The sequence below is a fragment of the Marmota marmota genome, unplaced genomic scaffold (assembly GCF_001458135.2).
Source record: "Marmota marmota marmota unplaced genomic scaffold, marMar, whole genome shotgun sequence".
NCBI classification, from domain to species: Eukaryota; Metazoa; Chordata; class Mammalia; order Rodentia; family Sciuridae; genus Marmota; species Marmota marmota.
The window spans coordinates 61,641,359-61,666,127 of record NW_025999842.1 but is presented as its reverse complement, the minus strand read 5'-3'; the positions used below and the strand labels follow the sequence as shown (position 1 = coordinate 61,666,127).

General features: G+C 37.3%; 1 protein-coding gene across 8 annotated transcripts in view; it reads right to left on the bottom strand.

The window, feature by feature from the left end:
• Adgb (androglobin) overlaps nucleotides 1-21,886 on the bottom strand; it is a 160,161-nt gene extending 138,275 nt beyond the window's left edge. For all 8 annotated transcript variants that reach the window (XM_048799529.1, XM_048799543.1, XM_048799545.1 and 5 more), the window contains exons 1-3: nucleotides 21,749-21,886; nucleotides 5,294-5,456; nucleotides 829-921 (exon numbers count right to left, since the gene is read on the bottom strand). In XM_048799529.1, the coding sequence (XP_048655486.1) occupies nucleotides 829-921; nucleotides 5,294-5,456; nucleotides 21,749-21,822 (330 nt within the window). In that variant the 5' untranslated portion in view covers nucleotides 21,823-21,886. The remainder of the gene's footprint in view (nucleotides 1-828; nucleotides 922-5,293; nucleotides 5,457-21,748) is intronic.
• Nucleotides 21,887-24,769: the final 2,883 nt, after the last annotated feature.

Sequence of the window (24,769 nt, the reverse complement as noted above, 5' to 3'; positions counted from 1 at the left end):
TTAGTATCACTGCCAGTGGAGGCTAGAACTTTTAGGAATAAAATGGCTTTGTGTAGAGACAGAGATACAACAGATTCTGAAAATGTACAGAATCAGCTCCACTACAACCATTTGGTTAGGACAGAATAATTTATCTACTGGTTTTCTATGCATTAAATGAAAATGATATGAGATTCTACAAGGAAAAAACGCATTAGTGATTACTAAACCCCTGGAAACAAACAAAAAAAATACACTCAAACTAACATAGCTATTAAGAAGTTAGATTAGTGTGTTTTAAAGTATCTAAGTGCTGTTTAAAATGAAGGTTTCTCAGATGATGTCCCAGTCAATATGATTCAAGTGGGTGAGCACGGAGTCCAGAAATGAAGTGGCCTTTGGAAAATGCTTACAGAATCCCTGCAATAGAGGAATCCAAATGCAAGCCTTCTGGACTGGAAAATTAATGCTAATTAACACTACAGGAAGCAGACCTCCATGCCATGTGAGTTTGTGCTACGCAAAAGTAAGAAGAAAATCTGTGCATCAGAAATGAAGGAATACTTCACATAACATCTAAGCAATCACCTGTCATTTTGGAGAGAAGTAGAAAACTCCTGTCTCTCAAGTAATTTCTTAGAAATCAGCACAAAAACATATTAAACTATACTGATAAACTTAAGTTTCTAGTTTAAATCCCCCAAACAATTATTTTTCTTCTTATTCTATGCCACAGGAAAAAAATTCCTCTAAGTTGTTTAAATATAGCATTTTTTTTATCATGTGGATATTGTATTCCTGTAGTTAATAAATATTTTGTTTAAGAATAAAAATAAAAATATTTCTTACCCGACTCATTATAAAATCTTGTGGCCTTTTCCAGGAATGGATTTTCAATGATGGTGGTAATTCAATCTTTCCTTCAGGGTCTTCAAACAAATGCTATATGAAAATATAAATCAAGTTTTTTTTTTCCATGAGGTTTTATTAAAATAAAAACAACTCAATCTTGATAAAAAAACAAGTAAGTATATAGATTTGATCAACAATTAAGGATATATAAAGTAATTTGCATGTTTATTCTCAGAGCAAGTTCGTGGAATATTTGGAGGATTTAATAATTCTGTATATCACTGACAGAACCTTGATCCCTGAGCAGCAGTTTGATTGTAGAGACAGTAGCTCAAACAAGCACAAACTGCTCTGGAATATAAATTAGATATGGTGGGAAGATTATTTTGAATGAGCCAGATATGGACAAACTTTCCACTGAAAATATTTTTATTTTACTTGAGAAGGACTGAAACTATTTACTTAGTTGTCAGCTGCAGGAAACATAAATAAGATTATATGAGGGCTGGGGTTGTAGCTCGGTGGTAGAGGTCTGGCTTCACACCTGCGAGACTCTGGGTTTGGTCCTCAGCACCACATAACAATATATGAATAAAATAAAGGTATTGTGTCCAACTACACCTAAAAATAAATATTAAAAAAAGATTATATGAAACTTCAACCTTTGACTTGACTTTTGATTATTAGTTATTATAATTAATCTTGTTCCTTTGAGAGAATGACTTTATATAGAGTGCAGCTGTATGAAATAATACAAATAGTTCTTGAATTCTCATTATCCAATTTCTCCAATAGTAACACTTTGCAAAATTGTGTAGTATAGTATCATAACCAAGACGTTGACCTTGACACAGTCAAGTCCTAGAACAGCTTCATTGCCACAAAGATCCTTCCTATGCCTTATATAGCTACACCTACCTTCCCCCTTTGTACCCTATGTTTCATCTTTAACGCATGGAAAACAGTTTGCCCCACTATTGTGTAGATAGAATCATAAAGCATGAACTCTTTTGGATTGGCTTGTTCCCCCTCTCATCACAATGACGTACAGATTGATCAGAAATGTTGCATGCATTAACAGTGTATTCTTGTTTGTTGCTGACTAATATGTCACAGCATAGGCATTTATTTGTTTATCACATAGGTTATTTGGGCTGTTTATTGGCTACTACCAGTAAAGTTTCTATAGACTTTCATGTGCAGATTACACATTTTTGTGAACTTAAACTTCTATTTATCTGGGATAAATATCCAACAATACAATTAGTTCATTAATATTTTGATCCTATCTCTAGAAAGATATTCATATGTCAATTCTCCAATCCTTGCAGTCTAGTAAGCTAGATATACTTCAGGTAGCTACTATGTAAAAAAAGTTCTCAGAGCTCAGAAGGTACTGGGGAAAATGGATTCTTACAAGAAACAACATGAAAAGTGCTAGAATTAAGAATAAAACACTTAAGGAATATCAGCATGGGAAGAAAAGGCAACTGTATTTCACCTAATAAGGGTAGGGACAGATGAACTGCTTTGTGGTTTCCTTAGTAATCCTATTTTTACCCTAAGACTGGTGTGACCTAAGAAATGGACTAAATTTGAAGACATTGACTGTTCACTTGACAATATAAGTACATATGCTTATCTGGAACGTTTGGCTTATTGCCAACTTTAAGATGCAGGACAAATTTGAAGAAAAATCAGGACACTTCAACATCTAGCCAAAGGGCCCGCAGAAAGAGTCTTAGAAAAACTGAGGTTTCTCAAAGGACTTACAGACTTCTGGGTTTCCCCTCACTTTGATTGGTTTTCCTTTTTTCTTACAAATATTAACTTAGTTATTTTAAAGTACTCTCTATCTGGCAGTCAAAGCCACCTGTGGCTCAGTTTCTATTATCTGATTTTTCCTGTTGGTTTTCAGCTACTTGGTTCTTTTTTCTTCATGCTTGGTGATTTTTAATTGAATAATATTTACTGGGTATAAAAATGAATATAGTCCCTCAAAAATGATACTTTCTTCCAGAGAGGAGGATTTTATTTCCTTTGGGCAGGTAGAATATAAGATGAATTTGACCCAGTTAATACCTGTTCTCAGAATTGGTAAAGCAACATAGTACCTATTTTGGGGTCTGATGTTCAGCCCCATGACTCATATATGCTGCCCCCAAATGAAACAGATATCAACTCTCCAGCATACTTACTATTGCTCCATTCTTTATGCTTCCACCCTGAAAAGTGTTCTAAAAGACTTGACCTTGCTTTAATAACACTATTAAAAAGAGCATACTATAGGGATACTGCTACATCGATGTTCATAGCAGCACAATTCACTATAGCTAGACTGTGGAACCAAATTAGATGCCCTTCAATAGATGAATGGATTAAAAAATGTGGCATTTATACACAATGGAGTATTACTCAGCACTAAAAAATGACAAAATCATGGAATTTGCAGGGAAATGGATGGCATTAGAGCAGATTATGCTAAGTGAAGCTAGCCAATCCCTAAAAAACAAATGCCAAATGTCTTCTTTGATATAAGGAGAGCAACTAAAAACAGCAGGGAGGAAGAGCATGAGAAAAAGATTAACATTAAACAGGGAGGAGAGGTGGGAGGGAAAGGGAGAGAGAAGGGAGATTGCATGGAAATGGAAGGAGACCCTCATTGTTATACAAAATTACATATAAGAGGATGTGAGGGGAAAGGGAAAAAAATCAAGGGAGAGAAATGAATTACAGTAGATGGGGTAGAGAGAGAAGATGGGAGGTGGGGGGATAGTAGAGGATAGGAAAGATAGCAGAATACAACAGTCACTAGTATGGCAATATGTAAAAACGTGGATGTGTAAACGATGTGATTCTGCAATCTGTATACGGGGTAAAAATGGGAGTTCATAACCCACTTGAATCAAATGTTTGAAATATGATATGTCAAGAGCTTTGTAATGTTTTGAACAACCAATAAAAAAAAAAAACTCAAAAAAAAAAAAATCCCAGAACTCGATACCCGACCTTTCAGAGATCCACAAGCCATTGATGAACACAAGTAATTTTTATACCCTGTGTCAAAGTTTTCAGGCACTGCTTGCTCTCCCCTTCATATTATTTCTCTGAACCTGGAATGACTCATCATTAGGTCTTTTCCACAAGTTCTTTTCCAGAGCTCGATTGCTCAACTAAGGACTTTCATACTCTATGATGTAAATTCTGAAAGCAACAGCCAACACACACACACACACACACTCCCCATAAGTTGTGAACTGATGCTAAAAATACATAGAACAGTTTACATTTGAATTGAGAGATTCAGAGACCTTTTGCTTCTGCAAGTTCCACAATGACTTTAGATATGGTACAAAGAATGCATACCCACACAAATTGCTAATTTGGAAATTGTTCTGCAGGTGCAATAGAGCCAGCATTTAGATACATTTAATAAATATCCTTTGTGAAAAAAATTTACTGACATGAATCATGCAGTTTTTGCTTCTACCTTTTCTGAATAAAATTTAAAAGTTAATATTGACCACTTTAGAATTATCTATGCAAATGAAAATATGATAGTTCAATCTAGCCATTTTGGCAATTTTGTTTGTGTTTTGAAATTTTTTTGTTTTACAGATATTTTTTAATGAATTGCCTCACCTAATAACCAAGTCATATTTTAGATATAATCCAGACCTACAGAAATCTTTAGTAATTGAATATAAATTTTTTAGACCTTTTTTTTTTAGTTGTAGATGGGCACAACATTTTTATTTTATTTATTTATGTGGTGCTGAGGATTGAACCCAGTGCCTCATGCATGTGAGACAAGTGCTCTACCACTGAGCAACAACCTCAGCCTGAATATAAATTTTTAAATAGACAAAATAACCTAAATTCATATGGTTGGAAAATTGAGAAACTCCACATAGCCCCAACCTCAGGAACACATCATGCTTATAAGACTAAAAGTAAACAATGAACAGTTCAGATCCAGGTATTAGGAGGGGATTCTGGGTTCTTATTTGGTTCTTATCTCACCATAACATCTCTTTAAAACCATCTTTCCTAAAATCTTCAGAGAACAGCAATTGTGCGGCAGATTCTCATTATTTATACCACCCTCTCTAGATGCCTGGTTTCTGGTTCCATTGCCTACACTGCTCTCTCTCTCTCTCTCTCTCTCTCTCTCTCTCTCTCTTTCTCTCTCTCTGTCTCTTTCTCTCTCTTCATTTCCCTTTATTAGGACTCCAATCATATCTCATTCCTCCCATTTACCCCAAAGTGATTTACCTAAGCTCAAGATAAGGCTTGGAAGAACAAAGAGATAAGGGAGACCAGGTTGACAAAGACAAAATTTCTCTTTGGAATGGAGACTGTGGAGAAGAAGAATGAATACCTTTCCTGTTAACAGATCTTATTCCATTCTAAAACTAAAAACCCAAAGAGGATCTGTCTAATCACTGGTAAGCCTACTTACGAACACAGGGCTTTTCCCTGTCTTGTCCTTTTCTTTTCCGCTTTTGCCTGCATCCCACTTTTCTGCATTGATGTCAGCTTCATTCCATTCTGGCCAGATTGGGAATTTCCCCTTCTTTTGTTCACCAGAACTGGGTACTACATTGCTGCCAAAGGAGTACAGCCTAAAGAGAAAGGGGCGGGATTAGTTTAATTAAAATTTCCAAGATAAAAATATTGAACTAATTGCATGACATACCTTTAATTATCTTGTCAGCAGAATATGTTAAAGACATTTGTCAATCAGACAGCTTCTATATGTTTAGATTCTACAACTGAAATGACCCCATAGAGATTATTTTAGAAGCATATTTTGATCATAAATTAATCCCTGCTTGTTAATGCAAGATACTCAAAACAAGTTATGAATAGAACTTTGTATTTATATTATCCTGAACACATAAGGATATTAAATATAATTCACACTTCCAAAAATCTTTTACTCATAATAGTAACAATTCTGAAATATCAGTTCAAACATAATAATTTTGATTTACCCTATTATAAAAGTACTACATCATTATTATTTTAAAAGAAATCTACAAAATACAAATCAGGCAAATAAAAACATATCCCCCCTCCCCCCAACACCACCATTAATGGCTACTATCTATCCTTTCAGACCAACATGGAAGATACACATATTTATTCAAAATTAAAATCATTCTGAATTTTCTTTTATAATATATGTTATCAGTATATTATTATATGTTTAACCATGTCTATACATGGATATCAAAGTAGTAATTTAATGACTGCATATTCTAGTGTATATTCTATAATATACCATATTTTGTTTAACTGAGCCTCCATATTTGGAGGACACCATATTTGGAAATTTGGGGGCTTTGATTTTAAAAAACATTCATTTTTATAAACAAGACTATTTAAAAGGTGATTGTCTTTTATTATTTATTATTGATTATCCTTTATTGATCATTCATTATTGTTAATTTAAAATCAAAAGTAGGAATCTTACTTAATTTCTCAAGTTTTTAAACTGCTCATGAGGCTAGAATGCTGCTTCAGATCTTGGAATAAGCAGTTGAAAAAAAATAACAAAGATATTGCCCTTAAAATGTTCAAATTCTAGGGGCTGGTTGTGGCTCAGTGGTAGAGCTCTTGCCTAGCATGTGCAAGGTACTGAGTTCAATTCTCAACACCACATATAAAGAAATGAATAAAATAACAATCCATCAACATAAAAAAAGTTCACGTTCTAGTGAGTTGTAGATACAAAATAAATAGCATAAATCGAGGTAAATATTTACCATTGTTTTAACAGTGAAAAATGCTCAGGGGAAATATAAAACAGGAGGAAGAAAACTAAAAACTATGGTAAGTGCTCTTTGAAACAGTAAAGGAAAGGATCTATAATAAGGTAAGAATTAAGTAAATAGTTAAAGTAAGTGATGGATCAAGTCAAGTGGCTATCCATAGGAAGAATGTTCTAGGTGCAGGAAATAGCAAATATAAATATCACAAAGGAATCTTCCAGAAGCAAAGAGTATGCTGGCTTTTATTAAGAATAATTTGGAGACCAGTATGGCTGGAAGGTGACTAGAAAGGGAAGTGAAGGGACCTGACTCCTGAGAACAACAGGAAACATGAATATGGTACATGTTATTTGAAACAGGGAAGAGCAAGACAGGTGGCCAAAACGAGGTTGAATAAGAGGAAAACATGGTAGGATTAAATTTTGAGCATTATTTTTGAGAAAAGGGAGACTTCTCAGAAGGTTTTGAGACAACATGTGAGAGCTCGTGGTGGCCTGGACCAGGTGATGACTGCAGAGAAGGCAAGGAGTAGGGATGTAAAGACCTTGGGGTGGTCAAGACCCAGGACAGGAGGTGGAAATGTCTGGGGCTTAGAGTTACTGGAAAGGTTAATGTTAAGGCTACTTATCAATTAATAGAAAAATAGTTCAATATGTTAGCAGTTTCCACAGTGCCTTGACACTCTGCATTTAAATATCAGAAATATAAGGAGGAAACAACTAAGAAAACTGAGGGGAAAAGCAGTCAGTGAATAATGATCCCTGCCTATACTCTTCCTAGTCCCTGGACACCAAAGATTCTTGACCTTCCATGGCAAAAGGGAGTTTGTAGGTGTGACTAAGTTAAGTATCTTGAGATGAGAAGGTTATTCTGGAGTATCTGGATGGGCCCAATGTCACCCCAAAGGTCCTAAAATGTGGAATAAGGAGACAGAAGAAGTCAGTGGGGAAAGTGACTCCCGAAGAATGGTCCAAAGCAAAATTCCTGGCTGTGGAGGTGAAAAAAGGTGGCCACAGTTCAAGGCATGCCAGAATGTTCTAGATGCTGGAAAAGATAAGAAAGGAACTCTCTTCTTGAGCGTCCAGGAAGGAAGGCAGCCCTTCTGACACCTTGAGCCTAGCTCACTTTGGATTTCTAACCTTTGGAATTTGGAGACAATAAATATGTGTGATTTTAAGCCACTGAGCTTGTTGTATTTTATTAGAGCAGCAACAGGAAACTGACCTCGTGAGAAAGGTAAAGCATAGCAAAAGGTGGTGCCCTGAAAACCAAGTGAGGTAGGTTTTTTTTTTTTTTTTTTTTTTTTTAATGAGGGAATAAGCAACAGATCCAAATGCTGCTGATCGTTCAAGAAATGGGAAATAAAAACAAATAGATGTTGAATTTACCAACAAGACACTTGAATCCTCTCTCCCAGAAGGCGAGGGCTGGTGGGAGGACTTTCCTGGATGTTACAGCAATGCTCTCCTCTCGTCTATTCCTAGTGTTTCATTTTTATGGCACCTGACAGCTCTCTCCGGAATCCTTTATTCATGAGCTTATTGTGTGTCTCCTCGGGCAGGATTTGGGCATTCCACAGTGGTAGGGAACTTTGGAGTTTTTGTCAATTTCCTGTATCTTTAGCAAGTAGAACAGTGCCTGAACAAAGCAGGAAATCTGTCTCTATTTATATGAACTTAAAGAAGGAATGTCTTTTGTCTCTTTACTTTTACAGTTCCTAATTAGAGTTGCTTCAAATTCGGGTATGTAGGTAGAGATGCCCAGATGCTCACTCCTCCTATTTCTGTTTCTTTGGCAGTTTGGCTGATAATGTGTGCAATGATGCGTTGGCAAATACGATATGGGGAGATGTGCTGTATCCCTCCTTCAGGCTTCTCAGACATTCTGTCGCTCTTTCCCTGCTTGATACTGGCTATATGCTATAAAGACACCTTAGAAAATGGTTACACCACAGATTGAGGGAGCCAGGAACCCTATTCAGCAAACCATATTCAACAACTGCAGACCATCACTGTACATCTCTTTTAGGCTCTGTTATGACTGATAAATATCCTTGTTGCATTAAATTGCTGAGGTGTGGCAGGTGTTCAATATTATAGCTAGTATTAATAGCATTGACTAATGCAGAGCGTAGCTCTTGGGATTTCAATATCATCTTAAATCATATATATATATATATATATAAATGTATGCTAGTTATATAACAGATTATTTTTCTATCATCTTAAATTTTTTTTTAAAGATCAGTTTTTAAAACTCTTTTTTTTAACATTTATTTTTTAGTTGTAGATGGACACAATACAATGCCTTTATTTTTATGTGGTGCTGAGGCTCAAACCCGGGTCCCGCCCATGCTAGGCGAATGTTCTACCGCTGAGCCACAATCCCAACCCTTATCATCTTCAATTTTCTAACTCTTGATTTTCTTGTTTGTTGTGACTTCAGCTTCTTTTGTGTATTTTTATATGTTTGTCCTTCTTAGAATTTTCCTCTCCTCCTCCACCCTTCTGCTGAGGTCATCTGTGTTGACAGTATGTTCTTTCAAAATAATATTGAGTTTTCTTCTTTTGGAAATTCCAGTGACTAAGGCCACCAGGACTACAGAAATACTAACAAAGCGGCTATCAATCCAGCAAGTCCCAGTCGAAGTGTTCATTTCTCGCGCATGACTTTCTCTTTCTTTGGAGTTACTGTCCTCTAAAGGGATTTAAACTCTGAAAGCCATGCCTTTCTCTGAGGTTGGAGCACTCCCTTTCCTCATTTCCTCAGGACTGTGTCCTACATGTGTAAAAATAAAATATTATAAAGGAATGGCTCAGGAGAGATTCCTTGATCTTCAACTCCCTCCTCATTTCTGGATCCTAAAGATTCTTATTAAAATAAAAGCACCTCTAGGTATCATTATTTTCTAAAGAAAAAACTCAATCTACTATCTTACTGGAAAAGAAAGTCTGAGAATATATACACTGTTAAGAAGAAGTCCTAAGAATATGTGAGGTAAAGATGAATAGAATAACTGACAAGGAAAACTATAAGTTCTTCATAGTATTAACAGAAAACTCAAGACATTATAAAATCTTCATTTTACTGAGGATTGGGATACACCTGCAGATGAAAAGAAATTGGTGATTTTGTATCCCTAAAAAAAATTAAAATGATAAAATAACTTCTTTCAGGAAGCTCAAAATCTTAAAACCTATTATTTGAAAGGACCATCTAATTTTTAAAGAAGTAATGGCTCCACCAAAATTGTATTTTGCTTCTCTTTTCATTCTGTTAAGTGTCAGTAAATGTTCTGGCTCCCTTTGTCACTAACTGGCATGCTTTCCTCGGAACACATCAAAGGTGTTTCCACAGAATAATACTTAAAAGATCTGATTAGAGGTGTCAAGTCAGTCCAAAAGATCACCTGTAGTGTTATGCACACAACACAAACTCTGTGTGAATACAGCCCAATGTCAAATGAACTGTAGGCTTCAAATGACCATGTCACTTTTGAAACTTGGCACAGGCACAGTATGTATGCCTTTGAAGTCTGCTGGCAGAGTGGCCCTAGTGCTCTGGCATACTTGGGGGCCTCTAAGTATTCAGAGCACGTTATTCCTGGTCTCATCAATTCTGAGAATGAGCTAATTTTTAATCACAAAGCAATCAAAGAATATTTAGGATCTCATAATATTAGAAAATAAATTGCCAAGCTTTAGAAAATCTAAACATGCAGCCCTGCAAATCAGCTATCCACAGCTACTTTATTCATTTAGCAGTATAGTCAATTAGTAGTAAATGATTCAATTCATTAAAATTACAAGTTGGGGGCTGGGGTTGTGGCTCAGAGGTAGAGCGCTGGCCTACCATGCGTGAGGCACTGGTTTCGATCCTCAACACCACATAAAAATAAAATGAAGATATTGTGTCCAACTATAGCTAAAAAATAAATTTAAAAAAAATTACAAGTTGGATAAAAGATTTCAAAGATAAATACAATAATATGGTGGAAATATTACTTTAAAAAACATCTTATTAAAATCAGCAAGGAATGTTTATAATATAAAATCTGTATATTCCAAATGGCCAATGTGGAATATTCTAAAATAAGCCCATGTTTGGAGGGAGGAAAAAATTTGGATAGCCAGGCAAAATACTGGATTCCAGAGGATAAATTCTAAGTGTGAGTGAGTCTGTTTCCAGAGGAAAGAGGCTAAGCACAAAGGAAGCAAATGATTATGACTGAGAATCATTGGAAAATATGGGTGGACTAATCACAGAAAGAACTTGTTGAATTTGGGGCTAAAATATCATAATCCACAGGTAAATACTAGGAAATGGATTTGGACAGTAGCAAACCAAGCTTGAAAGTCTACAAATCTATCCTGGAGAAGAAGCTATAGTTAACCCTATAAATGTTGGAAGATTAAAAAGTCTTCATGAAGGAGCAGGTAGCTGGAGGGTTCATAAGCTCCTAGACTTGAACCAAGACAGGCACAGCTGCTCCTGTAGATTATGGTATAACAAGCAAGGTGCCATTTCCTGTAATTCTATGAGGAAACAGAGAAAAGTGAAGAGGGGACAGCCTTCTGCACAATGTGTGTGGCACCAGGGGTAGCACTTCCAAGGTAACAGAAATGGTCCAAATTTCCAATGTTAAGACTTAGGAGGGCGGGATAATATAAAACTTAGGAAAAAAATGCTCATGGCAAATGCATCCATTAATCAGAAGAGACTGCTTTTGTATTGGAGCAAACTGCTACAGGTCATCAGAAATTAACTATAGCAGGCAAACTGTGGTTTGGTTCTAGAACTCCTAGGGAGGGGTCAGAGTTCAGAGGAAAGAAGTATTCTTCAGAGAGTTTGTCAACTGATAAGAAATTATTTCAATATTTTAAGAGCCACACTGTCCTTTTTGTCCTTTCTATGAGAGTACACCAACTGCATTTCAGCAATTAGTAGAGTTGATCATCCTTAAAGATTACCAATGGCAGAGAATTATGTGCATGAGTTTAAATTATCTACAACAGATGAACTAAAAAACTAAAATTATGGAGCAAAATTAAGAGAAAATTATATATCAACTTTGGGGAGAGATATTGAAGGATACCTAAATTAATGAATATCTACAGATATATACATATATAAATATATAGAATCAATATTGGTAAGACATCAGTGCACCCCAAATTGACGGAGTTTCAAGATAATCTAAATCAAAATCCTAGCAGGTTTTTCTTAAAGAGTTTGACAAGCTGATTCTAAATATCATATGGAAGCACAAATAATCCTGAATAGGCAAAACAACTTTGAAAAAAAAGAAACATTGAAAGACTAAATAATATTTGTGTTGTAGTCTCATTAGTAAAGCTACATTAATTACATTAATTGGACGGTAAGATGGTGGCATTAAGACAAACAGATCAAAGGAATAGATATGAGAGTTGAAAAATAGGCCCACATGCACATAGAGACAACTGATTTTTACCCCAATCACAACCTATGTGTGTAAGGAGGTGGGGGGAAAAGGAAAGAAGAGGAGCCTGGGATTTTAAAGCATGAATTAAGGAAATTCAAAACATAACTTCACAAGAACAATATTATCTGTTCATAGACTCATAATATGTAGTTAAATTTAAGTCTACACTCTGTCATATACTTGATTGTCAAGTCATACTACATAGGATATATTTTGTCTCCATCATATACACTATTTTTGGAAAAAAAAATAGTGCATAATTTGGAATTGGAAAAACATCAAAGTTGTCTTTATGTATAATAACTAAGTTTATTAAAATATATTTTATATTTTATAATCCTATTATTAACAAAATACTAAAAAATAACATTTTTGAAACTTAAAAGCACTCATTAACCACATATTTTTCAAAGGCAACAAAATGACAAGATTATATAACACAATAAAAGATCCTTGAAAAATTATCTTCAAGGAAAACATTGGCTGGTACAAATGTATACAGCCATTGGAGACTTTTAAGCATTAATAATAAAAGCCCAACTGAATCTGCTTTATGGAGACACAGACACATTCATATATCTGCTTTAATTAGATTATTTTATGGAAGCTGCTTGCTGTAAGGGTATTAAAATTCCAATAAAATGAAGGTCTGGAATTTTGCCATTGTTTTCTTAGAGCAAGCTGTTCAGTGTAAGAACATGATTTTATTCCTAGTGGGAGGCAGTAGACTTAGGCAATGTGCAGTCAGATGCCTTCCTAAGTAAGTTGTGTCAAAATAGCCTGAAGGAATCTGAATATGAATAGAATTACACAATCGACTTAATTTGGGCTAAGGGCATTCTCAGCTAAGGGCATTCTTCAGAAAATCAAATACGTAAGGAAACAAACTGCAAATGGAAAGTGTTTTTAAAATCAAAAATATTTAAAACCTTCTTTCCCTTCCTTTTCACCAAAATTCTTTAAGTAGATATTCAATTTGAAAATTCAACATCTATCCATTTTTTCCCCAATACATTGCACTTGAGTGAATACAGAGATTTAAAAGATTTTTGTTTCAATCCTCAAATAATTTAAAATTCGTGAGAATAAATACAGGAAATAGGCAAAACGTAAGGGCAAAAGTTGAAGAGTGTTATAACAAAGTTAAAAACGAAGTGCTTTCTTAGCACTCCCTCCCACAGGGAAAGTCAATGTTGTCTGCAGGAAAAGAAGACCTTTGGAATAGGATGGGATTGGGGTGGTGTGAAGGCCACTGCAGACACAGAAGAGGAGATGGGAAGGGGGGTGGAGGAGGAAAGGTGGAAGAATGGTAGTATATTTGTATTGGGCTGATGCAGGGGTAGGAGGGAGCTGAAACTGAAGCTTTCTCACTCTCTCTTCCCACCCTACATCAGCCTCCCTGTTCCTCTACTTCTCCTTTCTTTCCTTCCTTCAATCTATTTTTTTTTTTTTTTTAAGCAGAAACATCCTACCAGCCTTTTGGTATAGTGAGAAGGTTACTAATAGCATCTGCATATAAAGTAAACTGGATAAGAACAAACCTGACTAAAGGCCAGGGGATTTGAATGTTTTCTTTGTGGTTCTACCTGGAGTTACTAAGGGCCTCAACTTCAGGAAGTCAGGGAAGAAAATAAATGGGAGCCAAGGATAAAAATTAGAAGAACAAAGAAAAGAGCTGGATGTAATAGGAAAGGAGAGGAAGGGGTCAGAGGTGACTGACCTCTGAGTTAGGGTGACTGGAAGTTGGTGATAACGTTCTCTAATAGGAGCAACACAGGAGTGTGGCCTTTTGGGAGAGAAGAGGAGGCCTCTGGTTTTGTCAGGTTTGATTTGGAGCAGGAGGACACACCCGAGTGGGTTTTCCTTCTTACACAGGAGCTTATTTTCATGACAAGGATCACAGATGTTAATTTAGCTGAATTAAATCAGGAACAGTTGTTTTTGATGATCAAAAGGAAGTAAAAAGAGATTTTAAGTCAGACCATCCGAGAATGACTTACTTTGGGGTGTGGAAGGAAGAAAACAAGGTGGGGCTAATGGGACAGAGAGGAGCAGAAAAGAGCCAGAAAGCGGAGATTGAGCTGCAGTTCTGTGTGTTCCCTTGCGGGTGTCTGAGCAGCCTGGCATAGGCTGCTGTGCTGCTCTGGCCCCAAGTCAAGTATGCAGGCCGCTAGGATCTTCAGCTTCTGCCATTTCCCAGGATATGACACCTTCAGCAGCAAAGCCGAGATTTATGAAGAGCAAACATTATCATGGTATGCAAATACACCACACAGCCTTCCTAATGACTCCAGTCGGAATCCAGGAAGGGAACAAACAGGTCTGTAGGACCCAAAGGCTCCTACATGCACAGGCTCAAGCCACCCTATTTTTACACAGACCCAACTATTTTTCTCATAACATCATTTCTTGTGGTGTAAATTAGTCTTAAATTTTTCCTAGACCTTGACCCAAGGTACAGCGAGCATGTAACTTTGTCTCATTTATTCATCTGCCTTTTCCATCACAGTACTATGCGGAAGTGTCCTGCTACGAATTTGTGCAGTACACAGACTTAACCCTTGACTTTAACCTTATCCAGTTAAACTCTCACTGCATTTCTGGCTCATGCCTGGGACAAAATCAAGCAAAATAGCCACAGTCCTTCCTTCTTTCTCTCCCTTTCCTTGTACATCCACAAGGATTTGATGACATGTATTTTATTAATGACTAAACTGACATGTGCTCTATTCTTGGAATCAATAGATGGTGCCTCTGAATACCCCCCTCTACTAAAAGGGGTCCTCTTGGAGTTGTGTTACTCAAATACAAATGCTACAGAATGACTGAAAGTGAAGAGCCTGGTGGCAGCTTTGGGTTGACCCTGGCTCCTGAACCCTCTCCTGAACCCTCTCCATGGACTGGAGACTGGGGGTTGAGGTTGGGGGCAGAAAGGGCCCACTGGTAGTCTTTTGAGAACTTAACTTAACTTAACTTAACTTAACTGAAGTGATATATAAAATTCTGATATTAATCAGAAGAATGGAAGAAAAATAAAATATTTGAAATACAGTGTTCATTTTGACACCGGTAACCAAAACAAAACAAATTGTAAGTATTTAAAATATACCATGTATTAATTCAGTTCATTCAGTAATATAAATAAATGTGCCTACCGCCATATAAAATGGAAATTCATTAGCTTGCACCTACCTTGGAAAGGAAGGTTCACAATAAAATTTAAGGAAAGACCCATTGGGTGAAAATGAGAAAGACTGACAATATTTCATCCAATCTTTCATGTTACACAAATTTGTCAAACATATATTTTTAAACTGTCCTGGATATAATTTTTAGTCATTTTATCTCACATTTAGTGGCAAAATAAGTTTATTATATATTATTTAAATTAATTCCTTGATTTAAATAATCTGTGGCCCAGAAATGTCAAAGTAACATGAAAGTCAATTAATTGTTTTTAAATATTCCCTTTTCATGGAGCACTGGCCTGCTCATCCAGAAGCATTAGCAATGATGCTGTGAGTATCAAAGCATAAATTTGATTGTTTTTAGTTAACAATGAGTAACTCATTCTATGAGTCTATAAATTTAAATCTTTTCAAACTAACCTTTCTACCTGTCCAATAATTCCCCAGAGCAAACTTAAATCTGCTTCTGCCTCAAAGCTAAGAAAACTCAAATATGAGCAACTAAAAAAAATTTTTTAAAAAAGGCTTTATTGTCAGAGATGGTTCACAGACAATGTCAACTTTGAATGAATTACTACATAAATGTTCAGGTGAAGATTATTTCAATGGGAGATCTAAAGGCAGGCACCGTTAAGATGAGGGCTTTTTGGCTGAAGGTTTTATTAAGAATTTGCTAGTGACATGTATCTAAAGCCCTGATCTGCACCAACTGTTTCCTGGGGATGGGATGCCTATGACAGGACCTCTTCCCTCTGGCTTCTCATGGTCTCACCCTCCAATTCAGAGGGATTTATGGCTTGGCTACTATGCCAGGGTTCCAGTTCACCTCAGTCAAATCACACATGAACTTATTAAATACACACTGTGTCAGCCCCCAGGAGAACACAAATGACTTATGTGAGGCGTTCAGAAATCTGTCCTTGAATCTCATGGACACACATTGTTTTCCTTTTCTTTTCAGACATGATGACATCACTGCCACATTATACTGCCACTGCAGGATGGAACCTTGGCTTCTGCAGTCTTCAACCACAATTAGCTCCCATGCCAGCAAACCCAACCCTCTTTCACTGTGTTTCTCAATGTATCAGGAGTGCCCAGAATTGGACATGTCCCATTCTCTCAGACCACTGCCTTTTGTTGCTACGATGATTTTAATCCAGCACCAGATCCATGTATGTGGAATTATACCTCATAAATCATTATTTGGTTATTTAAAGTCATTTGCCTCCCCACTACATAGAGTTCAAGTTCTTTAATCTGTCCCTCTCCTACTGAACACTCACTTTAGATCTTTGATGTGTCAGCACTGAGTCAGTTCATAACCCTCCACCCAGCCAAGGAGCATCATCTCACTGCCCAGTAGCTGTTAAAGGTTTGGAGGAGTAGCTCCAGAGGGAAGCAGCTTCCTCTCCTCTGGCTCACACAAGCCTCACACGGGAAGTCTCAAGATTTCTTTTACCTAACCCCAAGCTGACACCTATGATTTCTAATACGCCCCTCCCCTTCACCATACCAAAAATCGTGATGTCACCATATATTTCCTACTTACTTCTGCATGAATCTTACCCCAGTCCAGTTTACAGATCCTTTGATAAAAGCTACCATGTTTCACAATCCCTTACTCTTCAGGGCTCACTGGTGACTTGAGAAGGAGATATGATCTTTAAATGGTTGGGAAATGTACATAGAGTTCCCTCTGGAGAAGTTTCTATCAATGAAATTAACCTCTTAAATTTGTTAATTGACTTGAGTTGTTAAGATCCACAAAGGTCAACTGGGGAAATCACAAAGCTCAGTACGCACCTGGTTTCCTTCCTCCAGGGTCCCTTCTCCTACCTCTGCCTTTCCATGTGGACTCTAAGGAGTGACCCTGGAGCTATACAGGGCACCTCCTTACTCTGACTTGCTTTCTTTGGAAGGTTCTTTTTCTGATCTCTGCAGGCAGAGGATCATCTCACTTACCAACCACGATGCTTATTTCGCTGAACCTGCTCTCTTGAATCTCATGTTAAGAACTCACTGAATATTCAGTAAGATATTTATTTCATGTTGATTTAATATTATTATCACAATTCAGCTTTTGCAATAGTCCTGTCTTCAAATTTCATAGAAACAGATGTTAGTCTTTTCCAAAAATTCTACAATATTTAGATGTGCCTTATGTTTACAAAGAGATTCACTTGAAGACTAAAAAATGCATTTCAATTCTGTTTTGGAAAGAGGTTTGAAGATATTTCATCATCATTGCTAATCTAAAAGTCTATACAGTTCTCTTTAGTAGAACAGATTATTTGTTTTTCCATCTTTGTTTGAATGTACTATTAGAAGTGAAACAAAATTTTGGGCCTATAAATGCCATATTGCGTTCCAATCTCAAACTGCCCATTAATGTGCCAGATATTGTAGTGTAGGAAGGTCTGTATTAATACTTCTAATACCATTTTCCCCACATTTTATTGAATGTCTACTATCTTTTAATAATTAAATCATATGCCTTCTTTGCCTCTGATGTAATATCCGTGATATACAAAGGCTTCTATTTAGTACTTCAAGAAGATAAAATTTTTGTCTTGATATCACTACAAATCGTTCTAGAGGTATCTAACCGGTTAAAGAATCTTTGCCATGCCTAGTAGTTATCAAATCAATAATACGTCAAATCAATGCATTTGGCTGGGCACAGTGGCAGCACGCCTATAATCCCAGGGGCTCAGGAGGCTGAAACGGGAGGATTGTGAATTTAAAGCCATCCTTAGCAATGGGGAGGCACTAAGCAACCCAGAGAGACCCTGTCTCTAAATAAAATACAAAATAGGCCTGGGGATGTGGCTCAGTGGCTGAGTGACCCTGAATTTAATCCCTGGTACCCAAAAAAACAAATCAATTAATTTAAATGTGTTTATAATTGTGAATTATTATTAGATATCATTACAGACTGAGTGTCTAGGATCCCGCAAATGCATATGTTAAAACCTGAAGTCACAAAGGAGTAGTATTAGGACGTGGGGCGTTTGGGAGGTAATTAGGTCATGTGAGGCTCTCAAGATGGGGTTAATGTCCTTATAAAAAGAGGTAAGAATGAGCTCTCCCTCCTTCTCTACCCTGTAAAGGTGCAAAACAAAGACAACAACATGTGAATCCACAAGAAGGTCCTCACTAGCATCTGACCATGCCACGCCCTGAACTTGGATTTCCAGCGTTTACAACTGGGAGGAATTGGTGTTGGTTGTTTAAGCTGCCCAGTCTACAATATTCTGTTAAAACAACTCGAACTAAGATGAGTAAAGAGAACAAGAGTAACACCCTGTGAAAGGGTGGTAAAAATTATGTTAAAACCTGTTATGTGAAAAAGTTACAACCTGGAAAAACCAATTAAGTCAAGATGTTAAACCTTTTACTATAACAAAATGCCTTTATTATGGACTCAGAAGAGTTTTTAAAAAATCTATAAACTCATAGGAGTTTAGAATAGTAGGAAAAATAAAACAGAAAAAAGAACAAGAAGTGTGTGGTGAAAGCCATTTTAATTAGATATGCTCTTTAAAGACAGAAAACAAACGTCAGAATATAAAATGATGTGCCCGAGACCACAAAAATCACTAGTGCCAGGGTCAATCCTGGAAGAGAGATTTCATACTGGAGGTTACAGAGGACTAGAGATAAAAAGTAATAACAATGACTGAATCTAATGTAAAAACTGGCAACTCAGTAACTGGCATGATTTTCATTGCTGATTCATGGTCATATTTACTTATGAATTAAAGTCATAGTTCGTTCTGCTGTATTCCTAGTGACCTCTTGGTTTTTGAACTGTGCCAATAGCTGAGCAAATAGGAAAAGAAAGGAGAATTGGAATTCCAAAAGAATGAAAACCAAGGTAGGTAGCTAACCTATCAGCTCATTTAATAAACAGAAGAGCTTATTACGTGCTAGTCACCTTAGTAGGTAAAAGTCAGACATGGCCTTTGATCAAGACTGACACATCATTTTAGGGCAAAAAACAGAAGCAACAGATGGCAGCTCGGGAGAATAGAGTATTATGGGATGCCTTTTTCCAAGGCTCTGAAAACCTTTTTTCTTATTTCTGCATCCAGGATGAGTGGGTTGCTTTTATTGGATGTGTAACTACAAGGTGTGGTTAAGGCAACATAAAAATTTCCTCTAAATTTCCTCTAAATTTTCTCAAATGACAGTCATAGTGGAGCTTTGCTAGACTTTGACCCCTGTACCTTATGGCAGGTAGCACTTTGTTTGTCTTCTGTCTATGATTTTGCCTGGTATCTCTGATTACTTCTTCAATAAACCTCAGAGGATAGACCTGATTTACAATGAACTCTACATCCTATCATTTAAGGCTACTGCAAAATCTGATTTGGTATTTAACACTTAGTAGTTTGTAGCAAAGCCTGGCTTTTTAAATTTTTGATAACAGCCCTTTTTTCTTCTATTTTCATAAATGAAAGCATATTGATAAAATTCAATTCAGATACTTCCTGGAAGAGAGAAACATGTGAGAAACACATTATCATGACGAAAAGAAAACAGAAGTCCTGGCAAGGGACAAGTCAGTGACCTACCAGCAAGGACCCTGTCTCTACTGTGCGCTCCACCCTCACAGGGCAGGGCCAGGTCATGTATTCTGTAGCACCTGGTTTTATCAGTTTCTTCATGGGAGTTAACAATTTCCTCTCTTTCAGAATATAAACTCAAAATCAATATGAACTGGAAGTCAAAGATTTTCCCTAGCTCCTAACGAGTTGTGAGCCTTCAGTGTGCATTAATCATCATTGCATAATCATCACTGAGTAAGCTATTTTTTTTTCTTTGGTGTATTTAAAGTTCTTTTGCAATACTGTTACAATCTCTTAGTCAAACACTATCATGCATGCATTTATTCACTCGTTTAATATTTGTATGACCCAAGAACTATTCTAGGCATTAAGAACTGACAGTGTATAAAAAGAAAAAAAAAGTCTTCATGAAAACTACATTCTGTTACGAAGACAAATTTAAAGACATAATTTTTAAAAGATGAAATATGTTCAAGAAGGAAAAACAAACAAACAAACAAAAAAGCCCAATGGAGAAAAATAAAGCAGTGAAGGAAGATAAGGAGTGTTTTGGTTTTGATTTTGGTTTGGGCAGGAAAGTGAGGTTTGTAATTTTAAATCAGGTGTTCCAAGAGGATGACAGGAGAAGATGACAGGTAGGCAAACACATGAAGGGGGTGAAGGAGAAATCATATGGAGATCTGGAGGAAAGAGCTTTCCACCAGCGGAAACTGCAAGTGCAAAGTCCCTGGGGTGAGAACAAGCCTGAGGTGTTTCCAAAAGTATAGAAGATGCTACTTAATCTGAAGTTAAGTGAACAAAGTTTAGATTAGAGAAGAAATAGAGACCTAATCCTCTAGGACTTTGTAGGCCTTGAACCTATAAGAATGGAAGCCATTAAACAACATTGAAATGGCCCAATTTGTCCTGGTACACAGAAATAAAACAGTCATGTTAAAATCACTTACATATATAACACAGTATTTGAAATTTAAGGTAATAACATGAATGTATCATCTTCCAGATAGTTGGAAATCTGCCTGGGACTAGAGAATTACAGATGCTGGAATAAGTCCAGAAAAAGAGTTCTCAAAGTGAAAGAGTTTAAACTAGGGATCTGTGAACAAAAGTCCAATATGGATTCTTTAGGCAAGGAAGGAGATGCCCAAACATCAAGGGTTTAAGAAAACAATTTAGTATCCACCCACTGTAGGCATCGCATGAAGAACATGATTATCCCAATGAAGTAGGGTCAGGTCTTTGGCATTCTCTCAAAGCTGGAATGTACTAGAATTTATATACATTTAAGCCCTAGGATATTGTTTAATATTAATTACTAGTTATTAATTCATAACTATTAAATAGTTATGCTATTGATGACCAGATATCGCTAAGGGAAAAAGATCAACAACACCTTATACCAACACGCAGAAAGGAGCATTATAAAGATCCCACGAGCTGTGGTCTCCTCAGAGTGAACGTTAGTAACTCGAACTATACACCTCAACTATTTTAATTTTCTGAAGCCACTTTATATCTGATTCCATCTGATACAAAGTAGGGGATCACCATTAAGATGAAAACTTTCTCTCTCTCATTATTGGGTCCAGGTAGACGTTGCCTTTACTGGAAGTCTTCGGCCCCTTCTGTAAGGAAGCTACAACTTTTGAACTGCTTGATGGGGCTCCGTGCAGAGGAAGGAGGGAGGTGGGGGATCTCAGGGTGGGAGTCAGACACAGTGAACTTCCAAAGCAAGAAAACCAGGGCCTCTGGGATAGGCGGTGGCTCAGGGGCGCCTCAGCTTTCCAGGGCAGATAGAGAAGCTGCAAGGGGCCCAGCTAACCTCCTGCCCGGGGTTCGCTCAGGGTAGGCAGTCCCAGAGCCAGTGGCTACTGGGGGAGGTGTGGGGGCGGATGGGCAGGCAGAGTCCCTTACTCTTTAGACTTTTCCGATCCGTGCGCGGAGTTGATCCGATTCACCTCTTTCTTTTTGCCTTGTTTGGAGGTCATGGCCGGGCTCTGAGCGCAGAGCGGCCGAGCACCCAGGGCACCGCGTCGGCGGTTGCCAGGAGACAGCGCTGCGTCCTGAGCGCGGGGCGGGTCCTGCCTGGACAGAGCAAGCCGGCTGCAAGCCTGTCACCAGTCCCAGAGTTCAGGTCGCCACAACCAGGTGGAAACCGAGAGCTGGTGTATGGGGAGTAACTGAGGTGCCAGGCGAGGAATTAGTTGGATTGATGGCAGCTTTGATTAACTAACTGGAGTTCTGTTGGGCGGACTCTGCCTGGCTTTGCTCTTCTGAACTTAAGACACATGTGGCCTCTCCTGGAGGTTCAGCCCTTTGAATATTAGTATTCAGTGGATATTATTTGAGTCCCCCCCCACACACACACACACATCAGGTCTTCTCTTGGCTAACATAAGAAGTTCCTTGAATAATTCTCAAGGAAACATTAAGGACACACCGAGTTTGCCCATGACTTAAAAACTACTGAGATTCAAAAAATGAATCTGGTGGGTGTAGGGGGTATGTTCCCTATAGGAATGACAAGTCAGGTCACCCTTAGTCACTTAAGGTTAGATGATGTAAGATATGTAAAATAATCATGCAGGTGTCTTAGCTATTCGTATAAAAGAATAAATCCAAAGGGTACTTGATAGACTTTCTAGAAAAGTCTGTGGAGCCTGACCACACAGATCCAAGTAAACTAAGACTATTGAGACTGGCTCTTAATTATTAGTTAATCTATGAAGGTATTTATTAGTTATCTTGTCTTGGCTAGTTCTTCCCTTTGGGCCTCAGTTTACCCATTTATAAGCAGGAGATGCTAATACCTAATTCACAGTTCTGTTTTGAGGATAAATAAGAAGCATATAAAACATTAGGCACACCATAAAAGCACAGAAAAATAGAGGTCACTCTCTTACAGATGACAGCTCAGATGACTTCAAGGAGCAGACAGATAACATGAATAAATGAAGCCACCCAAGTAAATACTAAGTAGCGGGGCCTATATTTAGTTTGGAATAACTTTCATATTCATTAAAACAAAACAAAATGTTGTTCTGTCCCAACATAGCTTCACTTCAGAGAGACTTCATGCACAACCCTAAGAACTCTAGGCTGTCTCTCCCACAAACCTAGAAATCTTTACATAAAATAAATACTTTCTGCTCTTGGGAAGAAAGTATTTCCCAGAGTACTAGTTGTGTAGATGAGAAGCAGAGAGGAAGTGAGCCTTGGCAAAGCAAATCTTTTGATTTCTCTGACAAATGAATGCCCATCCCCCTCCACCCAGCATAGTCTATGCCTTGTCAAACTGTTCTAAAATTATTACTATTGAGGGTTACAGAGATGACAGTCAGTAACTTCATTGTATTCCTATATGCAAATTAAATGAATTTAGTCAAAAGTATTAATGTTCTGACTGCAGGGGTGGCCTAAAAATCTCCCTATATACTATATCTGAAGGCAATGAAATCATCTTCAGAGCCTCCCTGCTTATCCCAGGACTGGAATTTCCAGAGAATTATCCTGAATGATAGTTTCTCACTAAACAATGAGGAAATGTAATTTTACACCAAATCTTATTAGAATTATCAAATGCATAGTCATAAGCATATGAAAAGACTCCTGGTTCAAAATAGCACAACTTAAGACAGGTAAGATTCATCTTGAGAAATGGCTATCCCTGAAGCCACTGTTAATGGCTGGAAGATACCAAAACCTGTAGAGAAGAAAAGCCGTAGAAATCAAAAGAACTACATACCACTCACATTTGTAGGAAAGCACTTCACAGCAAGAGAAGCAAAGTGTCTTGCCAAAAGTTACAGGGATGATTATTGATGGAGTTTGGGCCGCAAGCATTAAAATAGTTAAGTGCCGACTTTTAAGTCAAACATCATTCTTCCACTTAGAATCTGCTTTCTTAATATCTGTTAAAATAGGATTAACATAAGGGGATTGTCATCAGAATGGAATGAGAGAACTTGACAAGTATACAGTGCCTATGATATGCATATGTGGAATTTCTCTTCTTTCTGGAGTTAAAACACTGGTCAAGCTATGATTATAAGAAGGAAATATATTCCTTTGTAAAAATCTAGCTACAGACCTTAAGATGATATTTATATGTGTCAGTGCAAAAATGTAGCTGCCCTTTTTTAAAAAAAACAATTTTTATAATCACAACCAATGTCACTTTGGAATAATAACAATAGCTGTAATTTACTGAGAGCCTGTGACATGTCAGGTTTAGGAAGAGGTTCTAACTCTTTTAGAGACAGACCTAGATTTAAATACTGATTTTTGTTAGCTGAATAATCATGGGTAAGTTGTTCAACTTCCATTTTCTTCATTTGTGAAAAAGGAAGAATAATACCTTAAATATGATTGACACATCATAATACTGTATCATAGATAAAGAAACTTCAGTGCAGAGAGGAAATGAACCTTGGAAACCATAATGCAGAGAAGATGTGGAGCAGGTGGTGAATGATATAGCAAGACAAATCATGTCATGGCCTAGACTCCCCAATACTACAGGCCAACTGTTCAGGTTCTTACCTTTCAGTTGTTTGCCCTGAACCTCGATGCAGGGATTAACATTCAAAGACTAAGAAACAAGAGCTTTAGAGCTACTAGGCATAGCACCTTTCCCCAATCTATACTTAATTTGGGGGGAAGAGATATTTGACTTAGGGCAGCAGCAGCCCCTGCTCCACAGGGAAGTGGTTAGAAATACTTCCCCATATTAGCAGAAACAAAAGAAGCAGGAGTCTCTCTGCTTGGGGTGGGGGTGGGGGGGTCTGTCTAAATGGGGAAATGAGCTTCATTAACCTCTTCTCCCTCAGCCACTGGGAGTCCTGGATGGCTGGAACTGAGTTAGGGAATTGGCGAATGGCTGAAGAGCAATATTTTTATTTCTCAAAGCCATAGTTCCAGGAAGCTTCAGAGGTT